We start from the raw sequence: 12,627 nt of genomic DNA on the forward strand, positions 1-12,627 counted from the left end.
TTTGCTCTTAACACTCAACAGAACAATGAGACTAACTTTTTGATAACAAATAACTAAACTAAATAATTTTAAAAGAAATTAACAAATAAATTATCTTTGTTTACAGAATGAGAGTATTCACACAACTGTGCTTTCATCAGCATTTTATGAACATTTTGTTCTCTTTTCAATGTGTGTATTTACTTGTCAGTAATTTTAATGGGATTTGTACTCACACAGCCAGAAGAGATTGTACTACTTGCCCACAGTTTACAAATTCTGCTTACATGATATTAGTGTAATTATTGCCGGTTAATCTACAGTTACCACAGTAATGGGGACCGTATAATTCATTGGATAAATTATACTGAAAGACTATTTATAAAGACATTAAGGGTATATCCCCTTTCCTTTTTCGTTTAATTTAACGCTAATGCTTAATCTGTTTGTTTTTTAAATGTCAGAAATGTTTATGCTTATGCATTTCTTGCAGTTACTTGGCAAGCTGCTCAAGGATCAAATTAAAGCTTATTCAGTCTGAGTTATGTCAGCAATGATAGTTCGACTCAAGTCAATGTCTTGCCTCATCAGATTTCCAGGACAGCCACATATTATACAAAGCATTTCTGCCTTGTCATTATACTGTAGAAATAATCTCTGATGTGTTTATATCGCTAAAGCTATTTTTCTCCTAGGGGTCCAACTCATCCCTTCCTTGTGTCCTGTCTCTAGCTCTCTCAGTTCATTTCTCTGTCTAATATTTTTGTGCCTAAAAAGAGTTCTACCTTTAACACCTCGTCTCTACAAAAAACTAATATTGTGGTGTTTGCAAACTGAACCTTCAATATCTATCAAAATACCCAGGGTTAGTGTTAATTTTTTTATAGATTATGCAAGTCGTTGTGGGTTATGGGTTAGAAACACAGTTTACATGTTATTTGTAGTTCCCAAAAGTGAAGATCTGTAGGTGATGCTTAATTTTAAAATGTAATGGGCATTTGACTTTTTTCAGTTACTCAGTGACCAGATACTCAACACAATTAATATTAACAACAAGGGGGAAGGAATGCAAGCCAAAATAGGGAAAGAACAGGTTAAAGACTGTTTAGATGATATAGGGTTACCATTCGTCTGGATTTACCCGGACATGTCCTCCTTTTGTGCGCTAAAAATAGCGTCCGGGGGGAATTTGTAAAGCACTCACAATGTCCGGGATTTCCCCCTCCCCGGGCAGAGCAGAGCGAGCGGCTGGGAGGGCTGCAGGAAAGTCCCGGGCTGGACTCCGGAGCAGCTTCCTCCTCCCTGCATTCTGAGCCGGCCGGCAGCTCCTCCTCCTGCAGCCTGCTCCGGCAACCCTGTGCAGGGCCAGGGACCGGGTTTTGTGTTGTGCAGGGGAGCTCAGCCATGTGTCCGGCTGGCACAGAGCCCAATACCCTGTTCTGAGCAGCAGGGTAAGGGGGGGCAGGAGAAGGGACAGGGAGGTTCTGGAGGGGGCAGTCAAGAAACGGGGGGGGGCTTTTGGAGGGGAGTGGAGAAAGTTTTAGGCAGTCAGGGTACAGGTAGGGGGTAGGGTCCTGGGGGGCAGTTGGGGGGGGGTCTTAGGAGGGGGCAGTTAGGGGACAAGGAACAGGGAGTCTTAATGGCTCTCCATGCGTCTCTGGACCCTCTCAGCTGTCGGGCTTGGACGGAAACATTGCCTGAGGGTAGTGAGAGAATGGGTTATCGGTGAGGTGGGGGTGGGCGTGAGCCCGGTCAATAGGGGCAACCCCTACCAAGATCTGAGCCTTTTCTCACACGCCCGTTAGAGCTCGACATTATGCTGTTTGGGACCCCTCTTTGAGGAAAGCCTCTGGATTGCAAGTCCAACCGCTACCTCCTCGTGGTGAGAGTCGGTAACTGGCTTGGATAGCCAGGCGGATTGCGGAGGACGAACCCACATCCCACGTTTAGTGGGGTGTGGGACGGGGTTGGGCAGCCCCATATGGTGCCACATGGATGCCCCCCTGGTAAGGGTAGCCTCCCCCAGGTACGGGTTGACTCCCCCTGGTAAGGGTTAGATTCCCCCTGGTAAGGGTAGTTTCCCCCAGGCACGGGTTAGTTTCCCCCTGGAAAGGGTTAGTTTCCCCCAGGTACAGGTTAGTTTCCCCCTGGAAAGGGTTAGTTTCCCCCTGAGAAGGGTAAATCTTTTAGCTATGGAAAAAAGTAATTTATATTTTTATACCGGATTGGCGCTGGACCGGGTTAATAACGCCCCCGCTGTTGGCTTTGATGCCCCGGCTGACAGTGTTAAATATATTAGGGGTGTGATCAGGGTCGCTGGACCAATGGATAAAATGGTGTGGACTATAATGAAGTCTCATGAGAATGAGAGTGAGAATCAAGTCCTCCCAGTGGAGCATGGAGAGGAGGTAGAGGAGAATGTTTGTGATGATCATGGTGAGGAGATTTTATCTATCTTACCGATGGTTTTTACAAGGGACACTTTTAATGATTTAACTATGGACAGTTTTAATCCAGATTTAAGTACATTTGATGATCCATATGTTAGGGAATCAAGTACTGATTTTAATAGGGATCGTAATAAGGATCTTAACAGTATTGGTAGTAATATAAATATATTAGAAAGTAGTTCATGGAAGGATGGGGTTTTTTATTTAGAGTATCCCGTTGATAGTTTTAATTGTCCAATATGTCCCCAGATATTACCAACATTTGGTAAATGGGCCAAACACATTAATGTGGTTCATAAAAGTAAAGCCATACGAGTTGTATGTAGTAAATGTGGAAAATCTTCTCAATATCATAATATAGCTTGCCACTACCCCAAGTGCATACCCAAGAAGGCGGATACCCCAATGAAGAGCCATACGTGCTCGGTCTGTGGGCTTGGTTTTCATACTAGATCTGGATTGAGCCAACACTGTAGACATAGACACCCTGCTGTGAGGAATGAGCAAAGAAAAGAAGATATGGCTGCTAAAAGTAAGATCAAAGAGGGATCGACTAGATCTCGTATATGGACTAAAGATGAGGTTGCGCAGCTTATACAGTTGGAAAGGAAATATATTGGGAAAAGGAATATAAATAAATGTATTGAGAGCGAGATGAGGACCAAAACGAATAAACAAATATCAGATAAAAGACGAGAATTAGCAAAGAAGAAGTTAGTGGTAACAGGAGATAGGGAGGAAGTGACTGAGGTAGAGGACATTAGAGTAAATATATTAGAAATTCCACCCCCAAGAGAGAGGATTTTCCCACTAAAAGGACATCCAGAAGTGGATTTAGTGGAGAAAATATGTAAACGGGGAAAACAAAGTAGGGAGGGAAGAGAAATAATAAATAGTTTAGGGGAAATTGAAGGATTATTAAAGGAGGATTTAACAAAAGCTCTCGGATGGGCAATGTTGGAAAAATTATGTTATTCATTAGTAGAGGGACAGGACCCTAGAAATGAAAGTCAAATAGAGTTGAGGAATAAAGGAAAAGGGAAGATTAGAAAGGAGGGGAGAAGGAAGCAATTTAATGCAATTAGGAGATATGCTACAAAGAAAGCTAAGTATAAATTCTATCAACAATTATTTGATAAGGATAGAAGAAGATTGACTCGCATTATAATGGGAGAGCCAGATAAGGCTAAGTGTGCTATCCCTATGAAAGAAATTGAGGAATACTATGTAAATATTTTGGGAACAATTGGACATGGTAATATGATAGGGTGGCCATCATCCACAGAGAATGCGGATAATGATATATTAATGAGTCCGATCTCTGTGGATGAGATTAGAATAGCTTTAACAGAAATAAGAAAAGATAGTGCTCCTGGCCCAGATAAAGTAAAAGTGAGCAATTTGTGGGATATTTTTAATTTAGACTCCTTAATACTTACAAAAATTTTTAATATATGGTTTCTAAATAGACAGGTACCAGATGAATTTAAGAAAAATAGAACGATTTTAATACCAAAGACACAAGATGAGGAGGAAATGAAGAAGTTAACATCTTGGAGACCATTGACAATTGGGTCAGTTTGGATTAGAATCTATACCAAAATATTAGCAAAAAGACTGGTGGAAATAGTTAAGATATGTAGTAGACAAAAAGGGTTTATATCCGCCCCTGGGTGTGAGGAAAATATTGCTATATTAGATAATTTGATTAAAGGGGCTAAACGAAATGGGAATGAAATTGCAATAGTGTTCGTAGATCTGGCTAAAGCATTTGATTCTGTGGGACACGGACATATAATAGCCGGGTTGAGAAGATTTGGTATAGATGAACATTTTATAGATATTATTAGGGACCTTTATGATAATTGCACAACTAGGGTATGGGTGGGTGATGAAGCTACTGAGTCTATTTTAATTAGGAGGGGGGTCAAGCAGGGTGACCCGTTGTCCCCAATTTTGTTTAATATTGCTATGGATCCCCTTTTAACTAGATTAGAAGTAGAAGGAAGTGGTTTTTATGTTAAGGGTAATAGTGTCACGTCATTGGCTTTTGCCGATGATGTGGCAATTTTAAGTAGCTCATATAAAGGAATGATTAAAAATTTGGGTATCTTAGAGGAGTTTTGTAAAAATACTAATCTCTCTGTTAATGTGAAGAAAACGAAAGGCTTTCATATTTTAACTAAACATAAAACCTATGTAGTTAATCCTAAGGATAATTGGCAGATAGGGTCAGAGAAGATTGAATATGTTCAACCAGGGGATTTTGAAAAATATTTAGGGGCTAGAATAGATCCCTGGATAGGTGTAGGGGGACCCATACTTAAAGAAAAATTGAAAGATTGGAGTGAGAATTTAATTAAGGCCCCATTAAAACCGGCCCAAAAAATATTAATTTTACAGACATACATCTTACCGAAGCTATTTTATAATCTTCTTTTAATAGAACCCCCTTTTAATCTTTTAGACGATCTTGATGTGTTAGTTAGAAAAATAGTTAAAGAGATTTTACATTTACCTCAGTGTACCACAGATGGGATATTTTATTCTAGAGGTAGGGATGGTGGTTTAGCTCTCACTAAGTTTAGTGTGCAAATCCCAAATATGTTAATTCGTAAATGGAGGAGACATATTGTCTCGAGAGATGATTGGATGGACCTGTCTTATCTATATGCAGGAGAAAATCTTGTGGATAAAATATTGTCATTTAGTGCAGTAACATCTCATCCCAAGAAATGGAGGGAAGAGGAATTTTTAAGATGGTCGGAACTGAGATGTCAGGGAATAGGGATAAAATATTTTAAAAATGATTTAATTAGTAATTCGATTTTTAGAAACTCTAGTAAAGTTAAATCGTCAGCGTATATCGCAGCATTGCAGCTTAGGGCAAATATTTATCCTACTAGGGAGACATTAGCAAGAGGAAGAGGAGGTGTGAATGCTCTTTGTAGATGGTGCGGTAAAGTGCGGGAGACTGTTCCCCATATCTCAGGACAATGTTATAAGACTAAGAATGCTAGGATAAAAAGGCATAATAGAGTAGTGTCTGCAGTTGTGGATAAGGTTGGTAAATTAGGGTGGAAGGCAATGATAGAGCCCCATTTGAGAAATAGTAAGGGTGAGTTAAGAAAGCCGGATATTATATTTATAAAAGGAGATACAGCAGTGGTGGTTGATGTTACAGTGCGATGGGAGGATAATGCCGGAAGTTTGGAACAAGCCCACAGTGAGAAGGTGGCTTATTATCTTGAGTTAGAGGAAGAAATTAAAAACTTAACGGGAGGTAAAAATATCCACTTCTTTGGTTTTGTGCTTGGGGCGCGTGGCAAGTGGAGTGAAGGTAATAATGATTTGTTACAATTATTGGGAATGGACAGAAGTAAAAATTTTAAGGAGAGTATATGTAGACTTGTTTTATATTCCACTATTGGTATGATGGCTATATTCAGTGACAGGTAAAGATCCCGGAGTTTCCATTCCGTGTATCTTGCCAAAACTAAATTTTAGCTATTTTGGTTTCCATGCTCTAAATTTTCAAATTTTTAATATTGTTTTGAACATTAACATATTTAGTGTTATTTAATATCTGCCCTTCAATAGAATGGTTTTAACTATAATAATAAATACTTATTAATGGATGAAATTCCAATTTAAATCATTAGTTTATTTATTTATTTATTTTAACTACTGGATGTGGATGCGGACTGGCCGCGTATAGTAACCAGGAAAGGGCAGGTAGTCACGCCTGTACATAAATAGGGGGTGGGGTTCTGGAGGGCAGTTAGGAGCAGGGGTCCCAGGAGGGGGCAGTCAGGGGACAAGGAGCGGGGGGTAGGGGGCTGGGAGTTCTGGGGGGGAGCTGTCAGGGGGCAGGAGTGGGGAGAGGGATCGGAGCAGTCAGGGGACAGGGAGCAGAGGGGTTTAGATGGGTTGGGAGTTCTGGGGGGGCTGTCAGGGGGCAGGAGTGTGGAGAGGGATCGGAGCAGTCAGGGGACAGGGAGCAGAGGGGTTTAGATGGGTTGGGAGTTCTGGGGGGGGCTGTCAGGGGGTGGGGAGTGGTTGGATGGGGCGTGGGAGTCCCAGGGGTCTGTCTGGGGGTGGGGGTGTGGATAAGGGTTGGGGCAGTCAGGGGACAAGAGGCAAGGAGGCTTAGATAGGGAGTGGAGTCCCGGGGGGCAGTTAGGGGCAGGGGTCCCAGGAGGGGGCAGTCAGGGGACAAGGAACGGGGGGAGGGTTGGGGGTTCTGGGGGGGCGGGAAGTGGGAGGGGCAGGGGCGGGGCTAGGGCGGGGCTCCTCCCGTCCTCTTTTTTGCTTGTTGAAATATGGTAACCCTAGATGATAAGATGGATGTATTCAAGTCAGCAAGGCCTGATGAATTAGGGTACTTAAGGAACTAGCTGAAGCAAATCTTGGAACCATTAGCAATTATCTTTGAGAACTACTGGAGAACAGGTGAGGTCCCAGAGGACTAGAGAAGGGAAGACATAGTATTTGTCTTAAAAAGGGAACAAAGAGCAGCAGAGGAATTATAGACCAGCCAGCTTAACTTCAGTACCTAAAATATACTGGAATTCATTATTAAACAGTTTGTAAGCACCTAGAGGATAATAAGGTGATAAAGAATAACCAGCATAGATTTCTCAAAAGTAAATCCTACCAAACCAACCTGAATTTCTTCTTTGAAAGGGCTACTGGCCTACTGGATGGGGGAAAGCACTTGACATGATATCTTGATTTTAGAAAGGCTTTTGACACACTCCTGCATGACATTCTCATAAAAAAACTAGGGAAATCTAGTCTAGATGAAATTACTAGAAAGGCACAACTCGTTGAAAACTGTACTCAAAGAGTAGTTATCAATAGTTCATTGTCAAACTGGGCAGGCATATCTAATTTTGCTCTGCAGGGTCAATCCTGGGTCCAGTACTATGCAATGTTTTCATTAATGACTTGGATAATGGAGTTGAGAGTATCCTTATAAAATCTGCAGATGACACCAAACTAGGAAGGGTTGCAAGCACTTTGGAGGACAGGATTGGAATTCAAAAAAATCTGGACAAATTGGAGGATAGGTCCGAATTCAACAAGATGAATTTCATAAAGACAAGTGCAAAGTACTTCACTAAGGAAGGAAAAATCAAATGCACAACTACAAAATGGGGAATGACTGGCTAGGATATACTACTGCTGAAAATGATCTGGGGGTTATAATGGCTCATAAATTGAATATGAGTCATCAATGTGATGCAGCTGGGGAAAAGGCTAATTTCATTCTGGGGAGTATTAACAACAGTGTTATACGTAAGCCATATGTGGCAATTGTCCAGCTCTGTTCAGCAGTGGTGAGGCCTCAGTTAGGGTACTGTGTCCATTTTTGGGTGCCATGCGAGTGCAGAGGAGAATGTCACAGTGTTCTCTATTCATCACTGGGGTGCCTCCTTGTGGCTACTTCTGGGAAATAGCTCCACCCAATTTGACACCCCCCTTCTGTCTCTCATTTGCACTGCGACCTCTCTCACACTCCAGAAGTTGCAGTGAATCAGGATGCTCCTTCTTCATGGCTTGGCCTTCTGGCCAGGTCACTATAGTTTTCACATTCTGGGATATCAAAGTCTCACCAGATTGCCTGTCCAGGTATTGTTCCCAGAAGTCCTCTAATTTCAAATTATGCCACTTCCCCAGTGGCTGGTAGGGAAACATGGACCCGCCCACTACTCCAGGTTCCAGGCTGGGGAACATACAATCAGCAGCCACAGTCTGCTGATTCCCAAACCTAGCTGCTATTTCCCTACTGCTTCCTGCTTTATCTCTGTCAGGTTTCCTTATCCACCACTCTTCTAAGTATACCCTTCCCACAGTTCCAGGGTCCTAGAGCTTCCACTCTTCTCCTGGGTTTCCTTCTTTCCCTCTCTAACCCCAGAGAGTGACTGCAGGCTTCCACACTGCAGACTATTTCTGCTGCAAACTTCCTGACTTTATACAAGCGCTGCCTGGTCCTGTCTAGCTGGGCTCCATCCTCAAACAGAGATTGTCTATCAAGCCTAACTATTTCTCAGATATGGTTTATCAGATTACTTAATCCCTTCTGAGCCACATTAACCTTTTCCGGGCTAGTGTGGGGTGAACAGCCTATCACAGAGAGCATGATGATAAGACGTTTAGAAAACCTAACCTATGAGTCTTGAGAAAAAAAGACTGGAGGGGGACCTGATAACAGTCTTCAAATATGTTAAGAGTTGTTATAAAGAGGATGCTGATCAGTTATTCTCTGTGCCCACTAAAGGTAGGACAAGAAGTAATGGGCCTAATCTGCAGCAAGGTAGATTTAAATTAGCAGTTAGGAAAACGATAAGGGTAGCTATGCTCTGAAACTGTCTTCCAAAGGAGGTTGTGGAAGCCCTATTTATTATTGGAGAATTATCAGAGCAGGCTGGACAGATACCTTTCAGGGGTGGCTAGGTTTACTTGATCCTGCCTCAGCTCAGGAGGCTTATGATAGTAGCTGCAGGGGTCCTCCCTTGAACAAATATTTTAGGGGTTGGTTCTCTCAGCATTATTAACAAAAAGTCTGTTCCAAAGGCAGTTGAAGTTATTGAAAAGATTCTTGTTGAAAATTCACAGTGGCCAAGCAGCTGGGAATTACTTTGCTGCAGCCACCACTGTCCAGTTTGTCCAGTGCTGGATTGGGGCATTTTGAAGGAAGCTCTGAGAATTATAAAAGGCAAAATTTCAAATGTTTCACAAATTTTGTTGTGAACCAGTGAGTATACTTTTCACTGACTCCATATAGATTGCTTTATCAATGAGATTTCAAATATTATTCTGAATTCCAGTTAGCACACAAAGTAATCCCATATACCCACACAAATCACTTATACCCCGTACAGCAGAGGTCTCCAATTATAGAAACATTTCTCCTTTTAATTAGGCTGCATTGAATCAAACTATTTTTTGCTGACTTGGGAAATTATAGAATATTTTGTTTATACTAATTCCAAACAAATTGTTAGTACAGAATAACTTGTTTATGTTTTATTTTAATATAATAGTATAGTATTTAGTATAATATAGATATTTTAAAATATATAAGGACCTACTTAAGAATGATGTTATTGTAGTGATGAAAAACATGCATTGTAATGCTTCAAAATTGCCTGCATTCCTTTGTCTCCATTAAGTTTCCTCAGGTAAAAGTAGGAGTCAAATAAGTTATCTCTGTGCAAAAGCACAGCATCATACTAAGAGTGTGGAGAAAACTGATGGTCATTTGAAACGATTAGGACATGGAAATGACAAGGAGAGGTAATTACTGTAAAGAAGGTGTATATATATTTTTTTCCATTTTAAAAGTGGCGTATTGCTATTGCCAAAGGGGAAAGTTTTGCTATTAGGACTCTGCAAGGTGCTGAGCACTCTGGTACAGATCCATTGTAGCATTTAAGCATGTGCTAACCTTTAAGCAGGGGATCAATGTGGCCATATCATGAGCCATCAAACTTTGTTATGGTTATTTATTTATATGCTGATATAATTAGAAATAACAGCTTTATTCCTTTATTTCCAATGTATAAGGAATCTTCAGTAACTGGCATCCTCCTTCTGCAATTGATGCTTGATGCTGTATGATTTATAAGTTATCTTTATTAGTGATAAAAATTGACCCTAAATTTAGTAACATTGAAATAATTGTTACCGGGTTTTAAAGTCTGTATTATGATGAAGGATATTTTCAATTAACCTGAAGTTTCAGCCTGAATCTAGAATTTAGGAAATAAATCTGTTAATTAAAGAGTTTTATATGTGCTTTTTGTGTGATAGAATAAGACTTTGGGCAGATTTGGCAAAAGTTGCACGGAAACAAGGAGTATGGGATGTGTGCCGGGCAGCATGCAGATTCTGTCTCTTGTATGATGATGCTCAGATGAGGAAGGTACCAAAATCTAAAAAATGTAAGTCAACACATTACTTACATTGTAACTTTCCTTAACTGATATTTTAAAAATATTTTTTAAATGAAAACTCAGTGTCATACACTGTAAATAAATTACTTTACATTTGTTTTAACCCCAGCGGGATAATTTGATTATTAAACAATTCAACACTTCTGATTTGGTAAATTAGTAGTAAAATAAAACTTTAAATTAGTCTGCAAAATTTTGAGATAGTCTATTATTTTGCTAATTTACAAGGTATTAGGTACCTGTAATATACTACGGTATTATGTTACTCAGCAAAGAATTAATAACACATCATCAATTTAAAAATTGGAATTCCATCTGAGAATGTTTTATGTACTATTATAACTCCTGAGGTTCCTATCACTGAAAGAGATTAGAGCGAATAGAGCTTCTCTTTTTTCAGTAAAAAGAACAGGAGTACTTGTGGCACCTTAGAGATTAACAAATTTATTTGAGCATAAGCTTTCGTGGGCTACAGCCCACTTCTTCGGATGCATAGAATGGAACATATATTGAGGAGATATAGATACACATATAGAGTACATGAAAAGGTGGGAGTTGTCTTACCAACTCTGAGAGGCCAATTAAGTAAGAGAAAAAACTTTTGAAGTGATAATCAAGATAGCCCAGTACAGACAGTTTCATAAGAAGTGTGAGAATACTTACATGGGGGGATAGATTCAATGTTTGTAATGGCTCAGCCATTCCCAGTCTCTATTCAAGCCTAAGTTGATTGTATCTAGTTTGCATATCAATTCGAGTTCAGCAGTTTCTCGTTGGAGTCTGTTTTTGAAGCTTCTCTGTTGCAAAATTGCCACCCTCAGGTCTGTTATTGAGTGACCAGACAGGTAAAAGTGTTCTCCTCCTGGTTTTTGAATGTTATGATTCCTGATGTCAGATTTGTGTCCATTTATTCTTTTGCGTAGAGACTGTCTGGTTTGGCAAATGCACATGGCAGAGGGGCATTGCTGGCACATGATGGCATATATCACATTGGTAGATTGTGGATACAGACTAACACGGCTGCTACTCTGAAACCTGTCTTTTTTCAGTGTATTTATTTTGTGCTGTGATAGCAATTTGTGTATAGATTGTCAGCAGGTTTTGAACCTTGGAACATTCAACTTCAAATTGCAGAACTCTACAACTCGAGCTAAAGGAATAATTCCATTAGATGATAATAGCAGTAGGTGTTTATCCACTATTAGTAGTAGTTAGTTTCCCCTATTGTTAGTTTGTGTCTTTCTCTCAAAAACATGGGAGAGAAGAAGCATTTTAAAAAAATTAAGTAAATGTGATGGTAAAATTCATAGATTTGTCAGGGAGGACTTACAGGGTGTCTGAAACCACTTTCAAGTCATTTCTTTTTAAATCAATGATGTCCTTTTAAAAGTTAATTTTTAAGCCTGATTATTTTTCCATTATGTGGACAATTATATATTTAAGGAATATATAGCCTATTGCTCCCCAAAATCAGGCAGAACTCCATCAATGGCAACTGTAAACATGGATTGAGGGCACTATATACTCCAAAAGTTTTCATTTCTAGTGCCTTTGATTTTTAATTGAAAAGCTGTTTGAGCATGAATAGTTTTAAAAGACATCAGGAATGCAGAAATAGAGAAGCTTGGCCAAAGCAATCCTATTTATTTAGAGCTATGCAAGTGTGTTAATGGCAATTTTCAGAAACTTCATCTTTTTAAATTAGTTGAACAGCCGTGTCCTTTTTACAAGTCAATGCCATCAGTAATGTTTCTCATGATTTTATGGATATAATAAAAGTGCATTTTGAACATTCTGAACCAAGCACATTTCCAATTGCACAGCTGTTCCTTATACTAGTTAAATCTCTGAAGTTACATTATGTTAAAATCAAAACAATTTGTGTTAGAATAAGTTTATTTGTTCTCTCTAGTAATTGAACTTAGAACAAGATTGCAGGGTGCAAATGTGTACTTTCTTCCTCACACCACGCGTACATGTAGAAACCTACAGATACTCCCAAATAAGGCTTTTCCAAGAGCAACATTACAGTTGTTACATTGCAGAAGTACTATTTACTGTGCTGCAACATGAAATCATGGCAGTTGGAAAAGGGTCAGCATACTTGTTCTTATTCATGTTTATCATTTCCTTAAATAACATCTATTTGTGTTTTAGGGGGGATAATTGTAGGTAAAAACACAAATATACGGTTAGGTATACATAATAATAATAATACGTAGGTCTTGTATAGCACT

General features: G+C 39.7%; 1 protein-coding gene across 13 annotated transcripts in view; it reads left to right on the forward strand.

Annotated features, from left to right (window-relative positions):
* Positions 1-12,627, forward strand: part of CFAP46 (cilia and flagella associated protein 46) — a 182,418-nt gene that overhangs the window by 41,824 nt on the left and 127,967 nt on the right. For all 13 annotated transcript variants that reach the window (XR_010589285.1, XR_010589286.1, XM_065552129.1 and 10 more), the window contains 2 exons: positions 9,608-9,731; positions 10,248-10,378. Coding sequence is in view for 11 of the 13 variants with exons in the window: in XM_065552129.1 (XP_065408201.1) it covers positions 9,608-9,731; positions 10,248-10,378 (255 nt within the window). In the remaining 2 variants the exon portion in view is untranslated. The remainder of the gene's footprint in view (positions 1-9,607; positions 9,732-10,247; positions 10,379-12,627) is intronic.

This window comes from Chrysemys picta, chromosome 7 (assembly GCF_011386835.1).
Source record: "Chrysemys picta bellii isolate R12L10 chromosome 7, ASM1138683v2, whole genome shotgun sequence".
Taxonomy (NCBI): Eukaryota; Metazoa; Chordata; order Testudines; family Emydidae; genus Chrysemys; species Chrysemys picta.